The sequence below is a fragment of the Zea mays genome, chromosome 2 (assembly GCF_902167145.1).
Source record: "Zea mays cultivar B73 chromosome 2, Zm-B73-REFERENCE-NAM-5.0, whole genome shotgun sequence".
Lineage (NCBI taxonomy): Eukaryota > Viridiplantae > Streptophyta > Magnoliopsida > Poales > Poaceae > Zea > Zea mays.
Window position 1 is genome coordinate 158503728 of NC_050097.1, and position 25298 is coordinate 158529025.

General features: G+C 44.0%; 3 protein-coding genes across 11 annotated transcripts; 1 reads left to right on the plus strand and 2 right to left on the minus strand.

Moving 5' to 3' along the window:
* The first annotated feature begins 2424 nt into the window (after positions 1-2424).
* Positions 2425-10133, plus strand: LOC103647175 (SNF1-related protein kinase catalytic subunit alpha KIN10-like). 8 transcript variants are annotated; one of them, NM_001301590.2, is made up of 11 exons: positions 2425-2717; positions 3178-3359; positions 4009-4193; positions 4340-4522; positions 4634-4765; positions 4868-5053; positions 5728-5817; positions 5904-5987; positions 6125-6262; positions 6342-6554; positions 9681-10133. In NM_001301590.2, the coding sequence occupies exons 2-11, from the start codon at positions 3185-3187 to the stop codon at positions 9792-9794; spliced, it is 1500 nt and encodes a 499-aa protein (NP_001288519.2). In that variant the 5' UTR covers positions 2425-2717; positions 3178-3184; the 3' UTR covers positions 9795-10133. The 8 variants fall into 8 exon arrangements, with proteins under 8 accessions (NP_001288519.2, XP_035820898.1, XP_008669968.1 ...); XM_008671746.4 differs by having other exon boundaries at positions 2455-2717; positions 3182-3359; XM_023301562.2 differs by having other exon boundaries at positions 2470-2850.
* Positions 10134-11663: 1530 nt separating this feature from the next.
* On the minus strand, positions 11664-12309 carry LOC100275224 (uncharacterized). The gene has a single exon (NM_001149362.1). It carries the CDS (start codon positions 12282-12284, stop codon positions 11946-11948), a length of 339 nt encoding a protein of 112 aa, NP_001142834.1. The 5' UTR covers positions 12285-12309; the 3' UTR covers positions 11664-11945.
* A 788-nt stretch (positions 12310-13097) lies between these two features.
* Positions 13098-24951, minus strand: LOC100384804 (uncharacterized). Of its 2 annotated transcripts, none has more exons than XM_008670287.4 (8): positions 24597-24951; positions 22911-23063; positions 20555-20617; positions 20386-20471; positions 20214-20307; positions 19870-20138; positions 13742-13820; positions 13098-13656 (listed from the first exon to the last, which is right to left on the minus strand). In XM_008670287.4, the coding sequence occupies exons 1-8, from the start codon at positions 24741-24743 to the stop codon at positions 13606-13608; spliced, it is 942 nt and encodes a 313-aa protein (XP_008668509.1). In that variant the 5' UTR covers positions 24744-24951; the 3' UTR covers positions 13098-13605. The 2 variants fall into 2 exon arrangements, with proteins under 2 accessions (XP_008668509.1, NP_001170721.1); NM_001177250.1 differs by having other exon boundaries at positions 13100-13656; positions 20214-20289; positions 24597-24906.
* Positions 24952-25298: the final 347 nt, after the last annotated feature.

Here is a 25298-nt window from a genome sequence, read left to right on the forward strand (position 1 = left end):
CTTGTCGACGGGAGCCGACTATATGGTGTGAAGGGGTGCCTTCATGTCCTGTAGACAGTATGGCTTGGCACTTTGTTGTTGACGTGTGCTTGCCTGTTTTTCGCTGAGAGCCGAGGGCTTAGTCACGTATCCGAGCCCTCCTGGAGTGGAGTTGCCCATATCGCAGTTGTTGACACAGTGTCCATGGGAAAAAAGGTTCTTACGGGATGCGTTGGCTCCACTATTTTTGATGACGTTGGGAAGTCCTCTGTCATAGATATCGAGGGAATAGCAAAGTTCGGGTGAGGCGGAGGTTCGTCCGAGGTTGCAACTGAGCCTTGTCTTGAGACTTGATGACGTGTGCCACAATCGACAGAGTGGTTTTCCATGAGATTCGCGGGGGAGCAGGTAGCCGAGGCCTGGTTCGGGCGAGGCGGAGCTTGCGCCCGAGGTTGAGTTTAGCGTCGAGCGAGGCGGAACTTGCACCCGATGTCTCGTCAGGAATTGTCAGACGGCGTGCACGTGTAATGATGTAGGTGAATCTTTGACAAGAATGTGGTTTTGTTGAAAGATTCACCTGCAGCCGACGTGACGTAGGTGCACACATTGAATGCGGTTGTCTCCCAACGGCCCTCGGGCAAGCTTTGTCTTTACCGCCTGAGGTAGGCTCGGACGAGACGGACATAGCCGTCCTGGGGTGAGGGAGCCTCAGCCGGGACGGAGATTCTCCTGAGCTTTCGTCCTGCCCAAGACAGGTCTCAGGCGAGGCGGAGTTTTAGGAAGGCCCCTGAGGGAGACCTTGGGCGAGGCAGAGTTTCGGTAAGACCCCCTGAGGGGGACCTCGGGCGAGGTGGAGTTTCGGTTCCTTGCGCTCGGAGGATGTATCTTGACGGAGTTCTTAGGATTTTAAGCGTGTTTTAGGTGCGTAATCTAGGTACCCCTATTTATCATACCCGACAACTATGTATCATTATATTAAAAAGAATATAAAAAGAAGTCTAAGTCTAGACAACTCTTAGTCCGTAGCTTACCTTATCTTCTATCATATTTTCTATTTTAAACTTCATATCTTATCTTCTATCATATTTTCTATTTTAAACTTAACTATGTGAAGAGTTCATATTTGCTATTTTAAACTTCCTATCTTATCTTATATCATATTTTATATTTTAAACTTAACTATGTAAATAGTGGGAAACTGTGTTTGAGCAATCATATATACGATGTACTAGAGATAGCCTATACCCGTCCCTAATAGAGGAATTCTCCGCGGGGAATCGGTGATCAGGTCTCCATTGTTATCTCTAATCTCTATATAACCGAACAAGGCCTTAAGGAGTGTTTGGTTTCGCTCAATTTAAATTTAGTTTGAATGACAGTTATGAGTAATAAATATAGTCTAATTATAAAACAAATAACATAGATGAAGACTAAGCATGCAAAACGAATTTAGTAAACTTAACTAAGCTTGCATTACGTGACACGAATTAAACTTTAGTCAGAAAACCAAACATCCTCTTAGTGTCGTGTAGAGCCACCAACCCATATTAAAGACATCGAAATTAAAGACATCAATTTACAACAGACCATACAACCAAAACTAAAATTAAATACTTCAATCTTATTGTATAGTAAACCTGTGGTGATCAATTTCAAATGATACTGAATCGGTACTGATGTTTTGTCTTCTAATTTAAACTCCGTTAAAATGACGTTGGGTTCTGTTCCGTTGTATATCCGGACGCCTATAACGAATATTTTAAGCCTTCGAAAGTGGTTGCTGCTATCTAACTCAAGTTTAGTTCGTGTCAAATTAAACATTTGAATATCAATTTTGAGTATTAAATATAGACTTTATTAGATTTAATAAATTTGTCTAATATTTCAGTCTTTATTTTTATAATTATTTTTACAATTAGATTATATTTAATGTCAGTAGCAAAGGGTTCTACGTAGTTGAACACGAAGGAAAGCAACAAGTAGGTGGGAAAACGAACGAGGAGCTGCAACAGAAAGCTGGCTTGGGCCGTCGTGTATTTAGGCCCAGTAAGACATATGATCCATGTAAAGCCTGCGTAAGAGAGAAGAGAGGGTTTAACTACGTAGATGACGGCTAACGCTGATGACGGCAAGGTAAAGACACATGTTATTCGGTTATTCTTCGTATCTTTTTCTTCTTCCCCACGCTATCTTCCTCCTCTGAGCATAATAGCAGTAGTAGACGGCTAACGTTTAATATCCCATGATTATCATGCAAATATTTGATGTGTAGAGACTGAATTTTAGTCGGCGATATTGTGCTCGTATTTGTAGCTAAAATCAACGACCGCGACGAAACTGGCCAAATCGCAACAGGAACGCGCCGCCACAGTAACGGTAGCGCGCGAGAAACCCGTGCCGTCGCATCGACCCCGCAAAACGACATATCGATCGACTCCTCCCGTTGCGGCCGACCCCGCGGCCCCACCGCACCAGCGAGCCGCCCGCACGGGGAAGCACACGCATCTCCGCGCGCCACGGACGCCCGAGGCCTCCCGTCGCGGTGGTCGCTTTCGGCCCTGGACCCCGCTGCCGGAATCGAATCTCCTCCCCTCCTTTCTCCTCCGACCTCCCCCTTCCCCCCCTCCGCGGCTCCGCCCCGACCCGTGACGCCTCGCTTCGCACCCCTCTCGCATCTCCGCCGCATCTCCGCCGCGATCCTCCCGACTAGCCGCGACTGCCTCCCCTCCAGCGGCCAGGTAGGGGCTCCACCTCATCGTCGCCCTCCCATTTATCCACCTCCTACTCCTCCCCGATCTGGAGATTCGGCGATGCGCTTGGATTTCGGGCCATTGGTGCTACCTGTTTCGATCTGGAAGCGTGCGAGATGCGGTGTGTAGCTACCACACAGATCCGTGAGCTCTCGAGCGTTTGATTGCGTCCTGGTTGTTCAGGGGTTATCCTATTTCTAGACGTCAATCGGGTGGGGGGCGTGGGAAAGTGGAGTTAATTTCGGTGGAGATGTTCGTTTTTACTTAGAATTAGAATTCCCTATTACCAATTGGAAGTGCGGACACAATCTCAGATGGACGAACCAGCTGGATCTGGCCTGCTCAAATGGAACCGCGAGCTTTCATTGCGCCTGGTGTGATATGCATGTGAATTTCAGTGGTTTCCTTCGCGTTTCCTTAATCATATCTCGGTTTGTTTGGAACTTAGGCAGAGGATGGAGGGGGCAGGCAAGGATGGCAACCCGTTGAGGAATTATCGGATTGGCAAGACTCTCGGAATTGGCTCATTCGGGAAGGTGAAAATTGCGGAGCATATCAGCACTGGACACAAGGTGGCAATCAAGATTCTCAACCGCCGTAAAATCAGAGGCATGGAGATGGAAGAGAAAGGTTGGTGTCTCATCTAATGGATACTCGTGTTGCCCTGCTAAGCTTACTGATTGAATATAGAGTTTTGTATTGAATATACACAAACATTTTCCATGGTGATTTCACTTTTATCCATAGAGTAATTAATTTTTGAGGAATATGCTATTATCTGCTATAGTGGTATGTGTTAAGCTTCTATACCGCTGTTATAGTGATTGAATTTCTCTCGTGGCATACTTAGGGTTAGGGGTGGTAATGGACCACGATCCAAATGTTTCTTCACAATTCATTTGAGCCCTTAATTAATTTTAGATTAGATAAAAAATGAATAGAGATAAGAGTCCAATCCTAATCCGATCTTATCCTTAAATTTTATAGTGTAAAATTTAGAGCCCATGACCACCCTAGCCATATTATATGGCATGACACTTTATGTGCACAATTGCAACAGATACAAGCAAGTGGGCCACTGTTTTCTTGCTGTTCATCTGGAAGGACAAGATTGCACATTTCTTTGTAATGTTAGTTGGGACCAGTAATTAGAAACCTTTAGCTACTCACCCATTGCAATGATTTTCACTTGTCTTCTATATTTGCTATTACCATCTAGTTGCTTGGTGATTGTTTGAACATGTTGTCTGATCTTCTGCTTTTTTAAATCATTTTGCAGTTAAAAGAGAGATTAAGATATTGAGGTTATTTATGCATCCACATATTATCCGCCTCTATGAGGTTATAGACACACCGGCTGATATTTATGTTGTTATGGAGTATGTTAAGTGTGGGGAATTATTTGATTACATTGTTGAGAAAGGTAGGCTGCAGGAGGAAGAGGCTCGCCGTTTCTTCCAACAGGTGATACCATTTCTTTCTGTTTGTTTGTGCTACAATTATGATAAACTTAGGTTTACAAGAAGACAGCAAATCAAAACATCTGTGATATTCTTCTCAAGTGTGCTTGTATGTGATAGTATTCTCTTTCTTGCCCCCTCTTGATACAGATTATATCCGGTGTTGAATATTGCCATAGAAACATGGTGGTGCATCGTGATCTAAAGCCAGAAAACCTCCTATTGGATTCAAAATGCAATGTTAAGATTGCAGATTTTGGCTTAAGTAATGTTATGCGGGATGGTCATTTTCTGAAGACAAGTTGTGGTAGCCCAAATTATGCTGCTCCTGAGGTAAGCTTTCTATAATAGGTCAAAGATATAAAGAGGACCCATTAGATCAGTATGGCCGTATTTCCTACCCCTTTGTTGGCAGGCAGTACAGTATCCTTTTATTTTCTGCAGGTGATATCTGGTAAACTATATGCTGGACCTGAAGTTGATGTGTGGAGCTGTGGGGTTATTCTTTATGCTCTTTTATGTGGTACTCTGCCATTTGATGACGAGAACATACCAAACCTTTTTAAGAAAATAAAGGTCAGCAAGTATCTACGGTTTTACATTAGAAATGTTCATTGTTACATGTTCCTGCTGATTTAGAGCCTATCTGTATCTCCCTCCTTTTCTCTTGCACTTTAGGGTGGAATATATACCCTTCCCAGCCATTTGTCTGGTGCAGCAAGGGATTTGATTCCAAGAATGCTAGTTGTCGATCCTATGAAGCGGATCACCATTCGTGAAATTCGCGAACATGATTGGTTCAAAATTCTTCTCCCGCGCTATTTGACTGTGCCTCCTCCAGATAGTGCGCAACAAGTCAAAAAGGTATAACATGTTCTGCATTCGACGTACTATATGGACAAAGCTAATATAATCTACTAACTGCATTTCTCTGGATTGTGCCTATACTAAACATTTCTCCTCGTGATATCTGAATTCTGAACCTAACCCTCAATGGACAAATATGACAACATTGTTGATTTGGGATCACTAAATAGTATCTATCTTTTAGTTCTAGCACCTTTCCATTTGACGCCATGAATATGATCGACATTTTAGCTAGCAAGAATGTTGAACTAGAAATACACCCCTATGTTTACACTCTACATGTTTGTCTAAAAAAGACCCCCTCACCTGATAACATCTAGGGCTCCCCTGTGTGATGCTTACCTTACCTCATTATGGTAAAAAAACATAACTACACCTTGCCCCTTATACCATTATTTTGCTCCTGCATTGTTAGTAACTTCTATTGCATCAAAGAAATCTCATCTTCCTCACTATGTTTTCTATAATCCTTTTCTAGACATTAACTTCACTGCAGTATTCACAATATTTTTGTACTCCTTTTTAGAATAATTTTTGTATTGTGTCTGTTGATAGTTTGAGAATACGATCAGTTTTGCAGTCATGGATCTACAGTTTGGGAGTGTGGGGCCTTTTCTTCTGGTCATGTGGTTTAATTAAGAAATATGGTTCAATTTGCTCCCATTTTGTAGGTTGATGAGGAAACTCTCCGTGAGGTTTTAGGTATGGGATATGACAAGAACCTGTTGGTGGAATCAATCCAAAAAAGGCTGCAAAATGAGGTATTATTTCTTCTGCATTTTGTTGTCTTCATCCATCTTTTTGTACTGTAATGGTTGTGACTGGATCACTGGACTTTTATGTACAGGCAACTGTTGCATATTACTTACTCTTGGACAATAGGCTCCGTACAACCAGTGGCTATCTTGGAGCTGAATGTCAAGAAGCTATGGTGAGCAACTGAGTCATATTATATTTGTATCCCTTGATACTTAGGCCTCCTTTTGAGAAAGCATGTTCTGTATCATATCCTCTGATGTGGTAATTTGAATCGGGACTAATTTTCTGTTTTGGTTTCTTGGCACATAGGACTCCTCATTCTCAAACATCGCATCATATGAAACACCAAGTTCAGCACGTGGGAATAGACAGCAAATATTTATGGAGTCTCCAGTTGGCTTGAGACCACATCTTCCAGCTGAGAGGAAATGGGCTCTTGGTCTTCAGGTAATCTAATTTCTAGTAACCTCCACCATTTTATTATTTTATTGCTTTTCTCATTCAATATTTCTTTGTTTTGTGTTAGTCTCGAGCACATCCAAAAGAAATAATGTCTGAAGTGCTGAAAGCTCTGCAAGAATTAAATGTTTACTGGAAAAAGATAGGTCACTATAACATGAAGTGCAGATGGAGTCCTGGCTTTCCTGCTCAAATTCATAACAATCATAACTTCAGTGCAGGGTCCATTGAAACTGATAGCCTGAGTGAGAGGTTAAGTTTAATTAAGTTTGAAATTCAGGTATTTTCATATTTTCTATTCTGCTTCCATTAATCGATTGTAGTTAATATTTAGTGTATGAATATAGGAGTCTTCTGGTGCTTATTTCATGGCCTCATACTGTCTTTATACCCCTGGATAAACACTGGAATCTTTGTAGGTCTTATATGGCCCCATTTGGCACAACACCAGCTCCGAGATCAACCTCTGATCTGGAGTGTATATGTTAAATTAAGAGCCTTGACACTCTTTGTTATCTATACCAGTAACTGGCGCACGACCTGCACGCATAAAAAATCGTAATATAAATGATAACAATATTATATCATTTTGAGCAAGATGTATATACATATTTCGTAATATGTGATAATTCATCAAGCTATTCATATATATTACAAAAGATTGGACAGTAGTTGGTTCTAGAGCAAACAAGCCCATCTAAAACAGAGTTATTAGATAAATTATGACAAGAGCTAGTTGTGACTGTTTCAACATCTGGGCATATATATACATAATTGTACAGAGCATACAAAATAAACATCCTAGAACTTCAAAGATTGTTGATGGTAGAAGGCAACATTCAGTATCCCACATTCCCACTTATGATCTTTCTTATCACCATTCCTTGGGCCTCTGTGACCAGCTGCAAAACCAGCTCTTTCAACAGAAGGATCAATGGGCATAGCTTCAAAGTTCCGCTCAACCTTTGCAAATTCACCTTTAGGCCTACAAATGACAGAGACTAATAAGTAGATGTAACACCAGTCACCAGCTCAACTTATGCTGTTCTTTTTGTTGCCATCCTGGCTGGACCCTAGGTGTCCATAGGAGATGGCACTCATTTCATTTATCACTTCATGTTCCGTGTACTATCAAGCTTGCAATTTCATTGCTTCCACAGTAACGAAATTCGCTTTTGACCATGGTGAAAAAAATAAAACAATAAAAATCTGGTAAGGTTGCACATCAAGCATTACAATTTTTCTCATCAGCCCCATTTCATGGTTCATTAGTTAGTTGCCCGTACATTGCTACGGTTTCTATATATTATTTTGCCTCAATGAGATATTTATTCAAACATGATTATATTTTTTATTTTCCAATTATTAGCATATATATTTAAAATATCTCTCTTCTATATATCGCAAATGGACGTGTGTCGCAGTGGTAGAGTATGTTTGTTTTTTGCTGCGAGCAGGGTTGCTGCCCGCGCCCCATTTTTTCTGTTTGTATATATCATATAGATAGATCTTATTTAAAATGTTTCTCCTTTTTATAGCACAAAGTCATTAGCTCAGGTGGTTGAAGTTGCTGCTGTGTTTCCAGCAGTGCTGGGTTCTAATCACAGCAACACGCCCTTTTTTGCTGATTATTGCTTTGCTGGGCGGGCACGCGGGCATTGGGGGCTTTGCCGGTCCGCTGCACGGGGGAGGGAGACACATGACGAAACTCTCACTTAAATATAGTAGAGATGAAGTGAAACTTAATGAATTTCTGTGACAATAATACAACATGATCCTTCTTTTTCTAATAGAACAGTTAACTCTTGGCATAATGCACAGCAGCCCCAAAAGGCTCTTGAGCACATTACTCAAATATCATTAGTGTCACTCACTCAATTATCAGAAATCCATGCAGTTACCAAATATAAATGAATTATCTTATATTTGTTTATTGTTTCTTTCATGTAATAATAATAATAAAATAACAAACTACCATCTATGAGCATCTCCAAGAGCTTGAACCGAGGAAGCAGCTTTTTTTGTTACTTCAATTAACAAGGAAAAATGTATGCAGAAACATTGACCCTGGACTCCTGGAGGGCATATTTGGTGTTGTTTTAATCTTCGAACCTAATATGGTTCTAGACTCCAAAGCAATGCAGCAAGCATGCTAAATTGCGTAACAGATGAGCGAGGTCGACATTGGCATCAAATTTGTCGACTTCATGGCCACCGTGCTCCGGGACAAGGTCCCTGACGCCGTGGCCAGGCGAGACCTTGTGCTCCAAGGGGACAGGGTGGCACGACCGAGGCCGTGCGCTGGGGCCTCGTGGACACCGCCATAGATGGTGGCCCCGAGGATGTGGTGGCCGTGGATGTCGCCGAGGCCGAGAGGCTGGCCGCAAAGGGGTGGGACGGGGAGGCTGTCGCAGAGATCAGGAACTCAAAGCGTGTGGAGGAGGGGGCACAGCTGCCGCTGCCGAGCTGGTCGTTGACGCTGTCCAGATGCATCGCAGATGTGCTGGGGCCCGAGGTGAACTTCCGTCGTCTGGGCAGGGGAGACGGCGGTGGAGGCAGATCAGAGATATGACAGAAGGGAGTCGAGATGGGTGAGGACTGAATAGCGCGCCCTCACGGAGTAACGGGCCAGGTCCGTCGAATCTTGATTGTGCTGAGAAAAAAAAAGACGACATGGACATGCTCAGATTCCAGATTTGCTCTCTGGTCTCTATATAGGAAACTATATTGAAAACACCTCAACTAAAAAAACTCAGGTGTGTCTACGGCTATGGGTGACAATGGGCTCTAAATTTTACACTATAAGATTTAAGGATCGGATTAGGATCGGACCATATTTCTATTCATTTTTGAACTAACATTTACTTAGGGCCTACCATTTTGTGAAGAAGCATTTGGATCGTGATCCATTATCACCCCTACCAATCTACAGATTTCTGGAGCTCTGCCATATAAGACTGCAAATCTGATTTTTTCACTTGTGATCCCTTGCATTTCTACATTCTTATATATACAAAATTTTAGCTTTTAACATGTGGACGAAGCCCTTTGAAAAGGATGTGATAGATTCACAAACCTTGTGTTGCAGAGATTGAACGTGTGTTCATATGCCATGAATTCTGCTTTCCTAATGTTTCGCGCCAATAAAGATCCCTGTGATGACTGCCTCCATCTGACGCCGATTTAGGCAGACTTATTTGAATTATCATTATGTAGAATGCATTATACGTTTTGTCTCCATGTTTACCACTTCTGTTGCGTGCTCGATGGTGATCCTGTCATGCCTGCATTTGGTGCAGCTTTGCACAATTATGAATCCTATACAACTTGGTCTGCATTTTCTATTTATTCCCATCGCGTGTGCTTTCATTGTCATCTTTCTGATGTGTGTCGCCTTCTTATGCAGCTGTACAAAACAAGAGACGAGAAATACCTCCTCGATTTGCAAAGAGTCAGTGGGCCACAGCTCCTCTTTCTGGACTTGTGCGCGGCCTTTCTAACTCAACTGAGAGTTCTTTGATTTCTGGTGTCAGCTTTCCATCAGTTGCATTCCTTGCGTTTCACTAGAGGAATGTCTAAATCGCTCACAAAGCTGTAAATAGTAATCTCCAGTAGATTGGATTTTCTGGAGTATGTAGATGGTAGGCATGAGAAGATGTTATGCCTGGCGGCGATCTTCTGAACCAGACTGTGTGGAGTAACTTATCTCCTAATTCTTTACGGCTGGCCAGCTGCCGGTGAATTAGATCAGTGCTTTTGCTGGCATAATGTCTATCTACATTAATAATTTCAGCTATTACAACGGTTAATTAAATGCTGTGCTGCTTACAGGCCAAATGAGATTATGTTTTGAAGGCAACTCTTTTTTTTTGCATTAATTGATTGGAGTTGTTTGGCATGCGAAGCGAGTCTGACCGAGTATCTTGTGTAATCATTTATATTAGCAAGCGTGCAACGAAGCAATCTGCTGCATCTAATCTAGATCAATGATGACTGTTATTTTATATTTAACCACTTTTACCTGAAACATTTTTTTATTTTTAACCTCTTACATATGAAACCGTTGGATCTAGATTCGATGTTTTGGATGGTTTGATTGCACATATGTACCAAATGAACGATTGCATAAAATGTCCCCAGACATCTATGTAGATAGAAGACATCTAGGTATACCCCTCCCAGTAGGGACAGAAATGGGAAAACCCTCTCCCGTCTTCGTTATCGCATTTTATCACTCGAAAGGAGACATGATCTAGAATAGACAGAAATAGAAATGAGAGCGAGAGATAAACGGCTGACTGACTTGTTGGACAACATTATAAAACAAATAGATAAAGATAGATTACTTTTCATTGTTTTTTGCTTGCTAATGGGGTATGTATAGCTAAGTTATAGTTATTTGAACCTTTTGGTTATTTGTCATTGAGAAAAGTCGGTGGTTAGAATGACCTCTTGTACTATAATTTGTCAACTATTACACTAATACATATTGGGCCAAATCCGGATTTCTTAACGAGTTCAACCTGGCTAAAAACAGGATTATAAAAACAGACCAAATAGACCATCTTCGTTTTTTGGAATGTTTAAAACGGACCGGGTTAGGACAGGATTTTCGTGTCCGTTTTTCAACCTCCCAGCCCATTTTGTGCTCTGCATATGGGTTACGGCGTTGGCACTTGGCAGTTACCACGAGTAATAAAGAGATGTATTTACAAGGTGTATATTAATCACTACTATGATTATTTTGGTCCATAACTTCTTTGCCAGCGTTTGGATCGGTTCATTTTGAAGGAACTATAATTAATTAATTAGGCTATTTGGCTTAGAATTTGATATTCCACTATCTTTTAAAGTTTAGATACAAGATTATCTTAAATTTAAAAAATAAGGAGTATAAATTGATTTTATATATCATCAAGCTATATTTCTACTCTATAATTTAGAACACGATCTTCGGCTTGCTTCTCTATAAAAATGTAGCACATATTTATGGCCAACAATACTATACAAATATATTTCACATGAAACATTATTAACTTAATTTATCTATATCTAACTTACGATTAGAATGTTCAATCCTATACAAGGACCACTCCCAGGAAATTTCATAGGACAATGAGCAACAAAAGAAAGTGAATCATGTTACTGGTTAGCAGCCGAAACCTCTCAAGATTGCATAATTTTCTTATAACAAAATGTTGTTTAATTTGTGGACAAAACCCCTCATTTAAGTGTTGAACAGTAGGGACCTCTAGAACCGAGTTGGCTTAATTCGTGGCCAGACTAATAATAAGGGTAATATCATTAATTATTATTTAGACAAAGTTGTTTTTTTTTTCTCTCAGCCCGCATGTCAAGATGATCACGTGCATCATTTGGACATCACGGCTGTTCAAGACTCTGGAATGGTACGATCGTGCTCATTAACATAATTTTGAGAATACAAATGACAGGCCATTGGACTTTGAGAATCGAGAGTATGATGGGCAGCACAATCAATGAATGAAAGAACCGCAGACCAGACAGGCAGCAGCATGAAACACGCTATTGTATATCTCAGATCCAGCAAAGAAAACAACGGAGGCCTGGCGACAAACGAGATCAGATCGAGCGATCCCGACCAAGGCGATAGCATAACATAGCTTCGCCGGCGGCCGGCCGCGGCATTACTTCAGTTCAAGCGGGCGTGGGCGGCACCGGAGGGTGGGTCGCAGGAGAACACCTGGCGCGGAAGGCGCCACGCCTCGATGGCCTCGAAGCACATGTCGTCGAGCGCCTCGCTGCGGCACCACCGGCACCCGCCGCTCGCCGCGCACTGGCCCCGCGTCGCCAGATCCTGGCACGGCCGCACCCCCGCGCGGCCCTTGCTCGTCCCGGCAGCGGCGGCGGTCGCAGAGACCAGGAGGAGCAGCGCGAGCAGGGACGCGGATCTGGTTGTGGACATCTTCGACGCTATCGTCAGGGGGTCAGAGGGGAGTCTAGAACGCGTAGACCGCGCCGCCGCTATCATATTATTCTGTTATGTTTCTTCTGATATCTTCCACAACTACGATAGACCCGCTTAGAACATCTTCAAGAGCTTTCCAGAATTCTCTACTAAATCAAGTTTTTGGAAAAATATAAAGACATGTCTCCAACAGTGCTCTAAAACGCTCTAGTTTTTTCATAGCCCTTAAAACTCCCTCATTTATAACTACAAATGGGAGGTTTTGGGCTCCACGAAAACAATCTACCGCTTTAAAAAATCTGTTAGAAAAAGAATTAAAATCTATCCCCACTAACTTTTTAGATGTCTATTAAAACTGATTTCGAGGAGTCATTTTTTAAGGAGTTCTTAGATGATAGATGTGACAGTTCAGTTTAACCGTCACAAGGATCAATGCGGCGAAACAAATTAATTTTAAAACTCTAAAAGTATTTTTAAAATGTTTTTTAAAAAAGTTAAAAATAAAAAAATCTTGTTGGCTCCAAAAGAATCTGGTAGTCATATACTCTCACGTCCACCTGTTTATGACACGGGCCGGTAGTGATCACGTATTCATTTATTTTTATCCATCTGATGGCTTAGAAAATTGGAACGACCAGAGATGCCTCTATTGCTAATAACTCCGTTGTAACTTCTCTATAATACTAGCGACTTTTATAGTAGTATAACAGTAGCGTTAAAAGAAGTCACTGTGTTGACCGGGATGACCTATAAATTAGCATGTTAACTACACAGAAGAGCATACGACGATGGATTTTGTGAACATCTAAGTGTCATTATTAAATCATATATTTTATATCCAATAAAACGAATTTATATGAACACGACAGCTCAGAAGAAGACATCAAATGTAGTTAGCTATTTGAATTAGAGATGCTGCATAAAGACAGTTACAATACACCATTGCATGCCGACAAGCTAGTGCTAGTGTCCCCTGACCACATGCTCCCTAGTCCCTAACAGCACGCGCAAATGACTACTACAAAAATCTCCTACACTTTCCAGAGCATCGACACATTTCCTGATTGCCACATATTCCAGGAACGGTTTTTCTAGGGGGTATGCAATCGCAAAAAAATCTTACAACGTGTACTTTTAGCACATCACATGAAACCCCTTCGCAAGGGCGTATTTCTCCAGCTCAAATGGGTGATGTTCTGTGAAAAAACTGGATGCCAAAATCCAACTCTCTTACAAATCATGGACCTGAAGGGAGAAGATGACACTCAATTTACACATCCTGAAAACCACCTCCTGGCTGGAAAGCTGTAGGGCCTGAGCTCTTCTTGCAACATGAGGTCCAGCGCTTGAAAGCACAGTAAGCTCAAGCGTTCGCTGTGTAGCATCACAGAAAGTAATCTGGTGCTGGCCTCTTAGCAGGAACACCTCTTGATTCCTAAAGGCAGATATGGAGAAATTAGATGCTAACGGGTCAGGTCAGTAGAAGCATAACATATCGCAAAGGGTGGAGGAACACAAACATGTGGAGCAGCTTCAAATACGCGGAACTGCTTATTCAGGTTCTCATCCAGCTCTAGGATTGCAGCAATATTGCCACACCTACATGTAGACAAATATTGTAGAGCAATAATAGCTATTTACACATAATTGCGCTCAGAAGAATTATCATGAACATGAACCGTAGCAAACATAGGAAATTTACAAGGTTGACTAGGACTGCTATACAGATGATATGGCTTATGTGGGATCGGCTGGATTTAGGGGGAGTGCACCAGGAAGAATACACGAGTAGAGATGATTGGGAGGATGAACGCAAGTGGTAGGGAGACCGGGGATGAACACAGCCGCTGTGGGCACCAGGGCGAGGGGAAGAACTCGCCAGGATGACCCAAGAGCTGAGCCAGCCGGCATCAACTTCTTAGATGAGAAACCCTAGTTACAAACTAAGGCCCCTTTATAACTCAGGTGGCCTAACAACTTATCTCCTAGACTTAAGGAACTTATCTGCTAGACTCCAGGACTAATCTGAACCGACTCCAACAATACTGAGATAAACTAGGGAATAAGGGATAAGCCCAGGGAGGGGATAAGCTCAGGGGCCTTCCCTACTTCTTGTTGCGCCTAGTATACTGGCGCCCTAGGAAAGAGTCCACAACATTTCCCTCCTTCCCGACAAAAAGCTCGTCCTCGAGCTTGAAATCTGGGTAGTGTAGCTTGAAGTCTTCCATCTGTTCCCAGGCCGTATCTGTCTCTGAACGGCCCAGCCACTTCACCAATACTTCCCAAACGCCTCTGTTAATTCTTGCTCGCAGCACATGTTCAGGTGTTGGAATGACTCGGCCATGTAACAATGGTGGCAGAGGAACTATCTGGTCCGGGGCCGAGCCTTCAAACCTCTTCAGGAGCGACACATGAAAGACGTCATGAATCCGAGCATTCCTGGGTAACTGTAGTTTGTATGAAACTGTCCCAATCTTCTGCAGCACCTGATAAGGACCAAAGAACTTGGGGCTCAGCTTGGTAGGAGCTGCTGATGTTACCCCCACCGCTGTGCGCTGCTGTAGTCTTAGCCAAACCCAATCTCCCACATTGAACTCCACCTCCCGACGACGCTTGTCGTGGTATTGCTTCATGGTCACCTGAGCCTGTATGAGACGATCTTTAATGTCTGCCAAGAAGTCATCCCTGTCCCGGAGCTGTTTGTCTACTGCTGCCACATTTGAACCGCCCTGCTGATATTGGATCAAGGGTGGAGGATCCCTTCCATAGACCACTCTGAAGGGGGAACATTGGAGTGCAGTCTGATAGGATGAGTTATAGCAAAACTCTGCCCATGGGAGCCACTTTAGCCATGACTTGGGCCGATCACCCGCTAGGCAGCGAAGGTACATGGTTATGATTCTGTTAACCACCTCGGATTGGCCATCAGACTGGGGGTGGAAGGCTGAGCTCATGTGCAACTTGACTCCCGCTAACCGGAATAACTCTGTCCAAAACAAGCTAGTAAAGACTGTATCCCGGTCACTTACAATAGAGCATGGGATGCCATGTAGTTTCACAATATCATCAAAAAAAACTTTGGCCACTGAGGCTGCCGAATACGGATGTCCCAATGCAATGAAGTGACTATACTTTGAAAATCGGTCAACCACTGTGAGCACGACCGATTTCCCACCCACTTTTGGAAACCCGTCAATAAAATCCATTGAAATATCAGCCCATACCATAGAGGGGATTGGCAATGGCTGTAGCAGACCTGCCGGATGAAGATGGTCTGTTTTGTTGCGTTGGCATGTAGAACAGCCGCGTACAAATTCCTTCACACGTTGTAAAGCCATCCGGCTATAAAAAGAGGAACGCCATCGACACACTGTCTTCTGGACTCCTTCATGCCCCGCGTCATGTGCTTGAGCAAGCAGTGCCGGCCATAGGGACGAGGAATCAGGAATGAATACCTTGCCCTGGAACAGCAGAATACCATCAGTTTCAGCCCACCCTGGTGGGGCTGTTCCCGCTGCCAACTGTGCTCGAATTGCTGCTGCCTGAGAATCTGAACTGGATTCAGCTCTAAGAGTATCAAATAGGTCAAAAGTTGGTGATGAGATGTTGTAAACAGCCCCAGTATCTTCCTCCCGACGGGATAAGGCGTCGGCTGCTCCGTTGAGTTTACCTGGTCTATACTCCACTGTAATATCATAACCAAACAACTTGCTAACCCAAGTGTGCTGTGGAATTGTGGACAACCTTTGATCCAATAGGAATTTCAAACTGTAATGGTCTGTTCTGACAGTGAATGGGCGGCCCCATATGTATGGTCGCCAGTGACGGACAGCCTTCACCAACCCTATCAACTCTCTCTCATATGCTGGTAACTTCTGATGGTGAGGAGAGACTGGCCTGCTGAAATAAGCAATGGCGCCGTCTCCCTGGTGCAAGACAGCCCCGAAACCGGCCCCGGAAGCGTCACAATCAATGAAGAACCGCTGAGCAAAGTCTGGTAATTGAAGAAGAGGTGCTGTGATCAGAGCCTGTTTCAGCTGACAGAACGCCTCATTGGCTTCTACGGTCCATCTGAATGCCTCCTTTTTGAGCAGTGCCGTGAGAGGGGCAGCGATGGCACCATACCCTGCAATGAATTTCCGATAGTACCCGGTGAGGCCTAGGAACCCTCTGAGAGCCCGGAGTGTCTGGGGAGGTGGCCATGATTCCACTGCATCAACTTTGGAAGGATCCATGGCTACTCCTACTGCTGAAATAATGTGGCCAAGGTATGCAACTTCAGATTTGCCAAAGGAACATTTGGGTTGCTTGAGGGCGAGTTGGTTGGCACGGAGCAACTGAAACACCTGCTTCACATGCTGTAGGTGCTGTGTCCATGATGAGCTATAAATTAAAATGTCGTCAAAGAACACCAGGACAAACTTCCGGATGAATGGCTTGAGGATCTCATTCATTAGTGCCTGGAAAGTGGATGGTGCATTAGTTAGGCCGAATGGCATTACCAGGAATTCGAAGTGGCCACAATGTGTTCGAAAAGCTGTCTTGTGGATGTCCTCTGGATGCATTCGGACTTGGTGATACCCACTGCGAAGATCCAACTTGGTGAAGAAGCTGGCGCCACAGAGTTCATCCAGTAACTCATCCACAACGGGAATTGGGAATTTATCCTTCACTGTTTTTGCATTCAGCTCGCGGTAGTCAATGCAGAATCGCCAAGTATTGTCAGCCTTCTTGACTAGCAGAACAGGGGAGGAAAATCCGGACGTGCTCTGGCGAATGATTCCTTGCTGCATCATCTGATCACACTGGCGTTCGATCTCATCTTTGAGGAGTTGAGGATATCGGTATGGTCGTACTGCTACTGGTGCTGTTCCAGGTAACAGTCTTATGTGATGATCATGTCGGCGCGATGGTGGTAGTCCCTGTGGCTCCTCAAACAGATCAGAGAATGAGGTCAGAAGTGCCTCCAGACACTCCCGGCTCATATCCAGTGATGAGCAGCGAGGGGTAGCGCCACCAACGCCAGTCCACCGGATCATTCTTCCTTGCCTCCAGAATGTCATGGTATGCTTGTCGAAGTTGCAGACAATGGGCCCCAGTGATCGTAGCCATTGAACTCCTAACACCAGATCTAGTCCATCCAAGGGTAGGGAATAGCAGGATGTTGTAAACTGTTCTTGGCCAATGGTGAGGGTTGCGGTTACGCGGCCCTTGCTGGTTATGCGCTCACCGTTTGCCACCTTAACAGAGAGGCCGGCCAAGGGTGTCACCTGTAAGCCCAGGCGCGAGATAGCAGCATCACTCAGGAATGTATGGGTGGATCCAGAGTCAACGAGCGCTGTGAGGGTTATGCCGTTGATGGAGACCGGAAGCTTGAGTGTGTCTGTGACATCTATCCCAGTCATGGCGTGCAGAGAAATGCCCAGGTCCTCCGGTAGCTCACTCTCGGCTGGAATGCCTTCGTCGTCCATCTCGAGCAAAAACACGCCGCGGCCTGTGCACTTGTGATCTGGCGTGTACTTTTCCGGGCAATGGTAGCATTCCCCGCTGGCACGTTTGGCGGCGACCTCGTCAGGTGTGAGTCGACGGAGGCGAGGCCGGCTTGTCGGTGAAGTTGCTGGACGTGCCCCTGAACCTGCTGATGATCTGGATGAGGCTGTTGCAGGTGTGTATGACGTCTTGCCGGGGCTGGGTGTGGTACCCAAGCGCCGCTCATATGCTCTGGCCAAGTGGAGGGCATGCTGAAGGGTGGATGGCCTCTCCAACTCGACGTCAGTGCGGAGCGGCTCCCCTAGGCCGGCGGTGAACATGTTGGTCTGCTGCTTCTGAGACATGTCATCGCAGCGGCACAATAACCTTAGAAACTGACGCTGGTACTCCTCAACAGTGCCGGTCCTGTATAGTTCCTTGAGGTCAGCCATGCCATTGGTCCGCAGAGGAGGTCCAAATCTCATTTGGAGGAAGTCCGCGAAGCGCGACCATGTAAGAACACCGCCTGTGTCGCGTTCCAGTGTGTAAAACCATTCTGCCGCCACACCCTCAAGGTGCAGGGAGGCCTGCCATACTTTCTCGTCTTCCCATGTCCGCATTCCTCGAAAATATGTATCGCACTTGTTGAGCCAAGGCAGTGGATCAGACTCACCATCATACTGTGGGAAGTTGACTCTGGGACGGGGGGGTGGGTCGTCTTCAAATCGCTCCCGGTTGCTGGCACTCCTGGTATGATCAATGTTTGCACCGCGGCCATGGGGGGCTGATCCCGATCCCCCGATCTGGCCGGTGCCCAACTGGACGGACGTCGAGGGGTCTTGTGGTCCAGTCGGTGAAGAGCCTCCGGGTTGGCCTTCCAATCGTGCTAGCCGCTGGTCATGAGAATCCATCCTGGAGTTGAGCGTGGCGAGCTGCGCCAAAATTCTGTCCAGTTTGGCAGAATCGGTCAGAGTGGCAGGATCGTCGTCGACGCCGGACATGGTGGTCGATGCGTCTTTTGCCTCTGATACCAAATTGATATGGCTTATGTGGGATCGGCTGGATTTAGGGGGAGTGCACCAGGAAGAATGCACGAGTAGAGATGATTGGGAGGATGAACGCAAGTGGTAGGGAGACCGGGGATGAACACAGCCGCTGTGGGCACCAGGGCGAGGGGAAGAACTCGCCAGGATGACCCAAGAGCTGAGCCAGCCGGCATCAACTTCTTAGATGAGAAACCCTAGTTACAAACTAAGGCCCCTTTATAACTCAGGTGGCCTAACAACTTATCTCCTAGACTTAAGGAACTTATCTGCTAGACTCCAGGACTAATCTGAACCGACTCCAACAATACTGAGATAAACTAGGGAATAAGGGATAAGCCCAGGGAGGGGATAAGCTCAGGGGCCTTCCCTACTTCTTGTTGCGCCTAGTATACTGGCGCCCTAGGAAAGAGTCCACAACAACAGAATTATCAGATTTAATTAATATGAATTCAAACTGAATCCTAAAGATTTCTTTGGATCCCCCACCCCAAAAAAAATCATATAGTTGTCAGGCCCAAGCGGACTCCAAAGTCCCATGTCCTAACCTCTGAATATTGGGTGTTTGGTCCACCAACAGAACCACAGAACTACTAATGTTCTGCAGGTTTGTAAAGCACCTTCCAAAATTTGATCAAATACAATTTTCAACTACTGCCCTCATTCCAGATGCCAACAGCAGGGACAGTAAACAACCGAGGATCCAACAACAGATTGAGTTAACAGCTTATATCAGCAAGTCTTATACAGTAAATACATCTTCTCACAGTCCCTGCCCCTCCTACAGAATCCAGTAGAAGTATTTTCCAACTGAATATTGGTAATAAATATTAAGTTAATGTAGTTCATGAATAAAACTACTGGTCGCCTACACAAACCTTTTACACATAGTTTAAATGCTACTCAGTTGCTAACTGTGTTGGCCATGTAGATGGCTTAATCCGTCCAGTCCGGTTTAATCCATTTTTTAGCCTGTTTAATTGGTCGTGTAGTCCGACTATTTGTTAAATGAAGGGTGACCAACCGCTTAGCGTTTACCGTTTAAGCTAACACTGAACGAAACATCAGGGCATAACAACTAATTTAAAGATCCATATAAACATCAAAAGAAGATTGTGACCAAGAATTTAATGTACCTGTAGCAGTAATTAGGAGCAGACCATACAGTTACAATCTTGCTATTGAACATCCATTTATACCCTTCCATGACAAGTTGATGTGCACGACAAATGTAATCTATGTTGTTTGAATGGTTAAATGATGAGACCACATTTCCACCAAAGAGGAATCCTGCACCCCGAGGACTTAGTCCCCAACCATCTACAGTGTCCTCTGGATCAGACCATAGAAGGTCACACATAGCCCCATCATGAGGTACTTCTTGCTTGCGGTCTATTACTCTTATCTGTTGGTGTAGGGTACAACGTTAAAACAAATAAAACATACAGAATATAAAACAACACTAGGAGAATAGTTTTGCCTGATCCAGTGTCGTGATAGCAGGAGAAAGGCCTCCATGGACACTAAATATTTTGTTCTCAATAAGTGCAGACAAACTGAAAAAACAGATAGAGCTGCTTACAGATTTCATATATCTAATTTAATGAAAGATGGAATTGCTTGGATTAAAAGAAGTATCAAAAGAAGATTGCCTTAAATAGTCGAATATATCAGTGCAATATCTCCAGACATTGACTGAGCCATATTTGCGAAGGCACTCATCATAGAATCCATAAACCTGCAGCAAATGAATGAGCTCAGAAAAAGAAAAGGATATCCTCAATGACAACACATAGAACATCCACTAAAAATAATCAACACCTGTGTGATCTGTCTGCTCTCATGGTTTCCTCGTATTAAGGTAATACGGTCTGGATACCTAACCTGAAGATATTTTGATCAAACAGGACGAGGAATTAATTGGGGGCAAAGTTAATCTTAATGAGAAAAAAACTATAAATACAAGCAAAGGCACTTATGCTAGAAAACAGAAATTTAAATGCATATTAATTAGGGGCAAAGCTTCTTATGAAAAAAAAGAATAAATACAACGCATCAAGGTTATTAAAACGATAAAACGTTGAAACGCTCATGGGTGAAATTTTGACTTTTAAACGATTAAACAAAGTTTAAACGTAGTTTTAAACAACATAGGAAAAATACCAATATATCATGATTTCATACAATAACATGAAGTTAAATACCAAAACTTCACCCATGAGCCAGATTGGACCCCAAAAGTTACAAACAGGCTGGGCCCAAAAGTAGCTAATGGTCAAAAACGTATGAAACACTGTGTTTTACAGTTTAGAACGCCAAAACGCGGTTTCAACCTCTAATTAGAGTTTTGAAATTTTAACTACGTTTAAACGTAGTTTTAATAACACTGCAACGCATTACGCATTCAAGCTAAAATTCTGAAATCTGGATGCATATAACAGGTATACATAGGGGAAAAAAGGTGCACAACACCTCAACACAAAATGACAAGTGTATCTTAACATCAATTTTTATTCTACTACATACATTCGATAATTATTTACCATATCTAGTAAGATATTGTGTTAAGCTAAGAATGCAGCTTTCAAGGGTAATGGTGCAGGTGTTCTGATCAACTATAAAGTAGACAAGAACCTTGGTCGATTAAGGAGTAAACATCCGCCAGGATGCATCGGCTGATTAGATTGGTAGTATACCTAGCATGGGGTGACAAACTGGGGAATGGGGCTAGATTGATTTCTTTTCTTGCTTTTCTCTCTCAAAAACTAGCATGTCTCTGTATATATAGAGCTGTCCCTTGACAACCTGACAGCTATCCTAACAACACACGTTACAGACCTACCTAATCTATTATCTTTGCTAATCCTCAACTTTCTACATAATCCTATCTCTTTATGACCATGGTTTAAAAGGCGTCGCCTAGGCGTACAGGCACGGGCGTCGGCCTCACCTTGGCCTGGACGATTAGGGCGTCCGCCTTGGCGTTCTGGGCATCGCCTACACGCATTAGGCGTCGCCTGGACACCTTAGATGTCGCGTTTGACCGCCTTACTCTCAAAAAAAAAAAAACTGGGTGCGGACAGGAGCTTTGTATTAAGCCCCGGGCCATGTACTGGGTGGCCGGGGCTTTGTATCCGCCCCTGGGCGCGGGCGCATCCAAGTTTGGCGCTTATTTCCTTAGATGCGCGGGAGGAATAAGGAAAGGAGAAAGAGATAAGGGACAGAAAGAGAAGAGAGGGGCACTTTCTTTGACGAGCCATCTTTCCCTGGCGGCGTGACGCGGCAGCGGCGTGTACCAGCAGCCAGCAGCGCGGCACAAGCAGGCACGGGCACGGCTTCCTCTCCTCCCCTGCTCCCTCTCTTCTCAATCTCCTGTGCTTCCTCTTCTCTCAATCACCCTGCCTCCTCTCCTAGATGCTGGTACAACCCTGCTTTAATCTCCTCTCAACCCCCCTGCTTCAATCTGCTCAACCCCCTGCCTGTATGATTTGTGCAAACTGCAGAGTGCAGACTGATCCCAAGACTGAGAGAGTAAGGCGTCGCCTAGGCGTCCAGGCGGTGGCTGGGCACCTAGTTCCGCCTTGCCGCCTTTAAAACCATGCCTATGACCACATAACAGAAGTACAGTATGAGGCTCAATATTATTGCTCAAACAGGCTAGGTACCATGCAGTTATGATCAACTACGTCGATAACCAGGTTGGTAAGTACAGAGCCTCTTGCATGAAACAACTGATCAGAAAGTACTCTAGTATGACCATAAACAGAAAGGGTCATGAGAGATGTGTCAATAAATCAAAAGGCTCATTCTAATATGGTTCTCCTCCGTCCCAAAATATAGTTCTTCCTAGCCCTTAATCAATCCGAGCTAGAAACAATCGTGATAGGACATAATCACATTTACTTACATTTTATCACTTCTATGCTCCAGTGTTATACATATACCATTCAGAAAAATCAGTTCACGGTTAGTGTGATCCACTGTTATGTAGTGGAAGTTAAGTATCAATAAGCGCTTGCCGCCAGACAGACTAGATTGGCTTCTCCAGGACAGAAGTTCCAAAACAACCATGCTCTGAATATGTTCTTTCGAGAAGACACCCTAATGCCAAATGAAGTCCAACAATAAAAAGCAACAACACACCTGACAAAAGTTCAGAGATAGAAAAGAAAATTACCTTTAAAGCCAAAAGAAGCAAAAAAGTTTCAACAGAATAAAATCCTCGGTCAACAAAATCCCCAAGGAACAAATAGTTTGTCTTTGGGCAGTCACCTCCAACTTTGAACAGCTCCTTCATGTCATAGAACTGTCCATGTATGTCTCCACAAATCTGGGTGCAAAAGTAAATATAACTTATTGGAATCAGATTGAAGACATGTGGAATACAGTAATAAAACAGGCATTTTACAATACATATTTAACGGTGAGACCGTGACTTCTGGTTCTTAAGAAATTAACGAAAAAATGCAATAAATCAAATAAATGGAGTGCAATCAACAATTTATAGCCCAATGGCAAGCACAATATATATCACAGAGGACTAATCCAATCAGGAATAAGCCTAGTAGCACCCACAGCGTATACACTGTCAACATTAACCCAGGACGGAGGACACCCCAACAATATTGAATATAATTGGGAAACATCATTGTTATTAGGAAAATCAAAATATTTCACAAAATCAACTAGTTCTGGGTTTTTAAGCTTGTTTAAAATCATGAACCATTTTAACATTCCATAAAAGACCCTCTCCATGGAATACAGTAAACTGGCACAAGTCTATAATTGATGCTACAATGTGTCCCACCTCACCATCCATCTTAAATACAATTTAATCTAGCTATTTGACATACATTAAATAAATGCATCAAGAATACAATGACTTTGACATATGGGAGTAGTATTACATTAACATATTTATCAGGTGACTTACAATTCAACACATGAAGAAAGAACAGCAAATTGGTAAACCCATTTATTGAGGTATCTTTTTTTCCAAGACGAAAGGAATGCCAGTCCTACAGTTATATTTTGGGAATGTAAAGGCTGCTTTGAAACAAAATTCAAGTAAAACACATCGTTTACCAAGCACCAATATCATCCAAGCAATTATGCTAGTTGATGCTAGCATCATTAGAATAAGCCAAAACTATAAATATATAAACAATGGGATATAGCACTAAAAGTATAAACAGGTCCCTTCTCCGCAGCAAATAAATGAACAGAAAGCCACAGGGATTTCGGTGATGACCAATGAAAAAAGAACATAACATATCAGCAAATCGATAAAACATGAATCGGCACCCCTTCAACAACATCACTTAGCCAACAAATTCAATACATGTACAAGCATGCTCAGTACCTACCAAACATATGTCATTGCCTGCAGCAAATACACATGCTGACATGCAATCATTTTCCTTTAAGGAGATACACAATCGCTGCAGCAGTATACACGTAGTGCTTTTCTACACACAATGTTGCTGACCCCCAACAACAGCCAGCACCGAAAGAAATAAAAAAAAACGAAGTGGCTCAGGCTCCAAAAGCACATCACGACATTCTCTTTGTATAGCATAGAAGGATAACAACTACTTTTCCCTAAACCAGCTGCAAAAGGCCATTTGACACATCCCGTAGCCCATAAACCATATAATCGCGATCCACCAGGGTTCATATCGCTAAGGCATGCAGGAACTGAAGAGGTACTAAACGTGCATAATCGGGTCCAAGCCCTCGTCATCCATCAGTGCTATAGCTCAGTCACGTCGGTGGCGCAACTTCCTGCAGTAAATCGACGCAGAGACCGAATCGAGACGGAGATGCAAGAAATGAGCAGGGAGGGAGGGAGGACGGCGCGTACGGTGACGGGGGCGTCGACGCGCTGCACGTTACTCTCCTCGATGAGGATCTCCATGGCCTTGAGGCACAGTGCCTTGACCTCCGCCTCCGTGAGCGGCTCGCACCGCTTCAGCTGCTCGATCTGCCGGTCTAGATCCGACGCCCCCATCTCCGCCTCCGCCGCTGCGGGGCCGTCTCTCTCTCTCTCTCTCTCTCCAAGAAGTTTCCGGAAAGCGCCGTGGCAGCGCGCTCTTCGCCGGGTGCTTCTCGAAGATTCTAGGGTTAGGAGGCGGCGGAAGCCGTGGGGCGCGTGCGGACCGCGGTGACGTGGCGTGGGCCGTAGGGGAGCCGAGTCCCGTCGTGCGGTTAGAGCATCTCGGCCGGACCAAATACCGGTCGCCTCGGCTCCTTAGTAGCTTGATTTGATTCGGCTTGTTTTAATTTTGTAGCGAGCCAAGCTAGTATTCTAGTTCGGTTCTCTAACGAGACATCGATCTAGCTCACGACCCAAACAAGCCAAGCCACAACATAAGTTTGTCTAGTTGTTGGTGTTGTCTCATCTTACTGTCGGTGTTTCGGACCCGCGAGGACCATCAACCAACTAGTGAATTTGTTGCTGCGTGTCCTTGCCCAGATGGGTTGATGCAAGATGGAACACAAGAGGGGAATGAGGCTTATGTTATCTTGCACCGGGGGTGCTTGTAGTAGGGGTTATAAGCGTCGC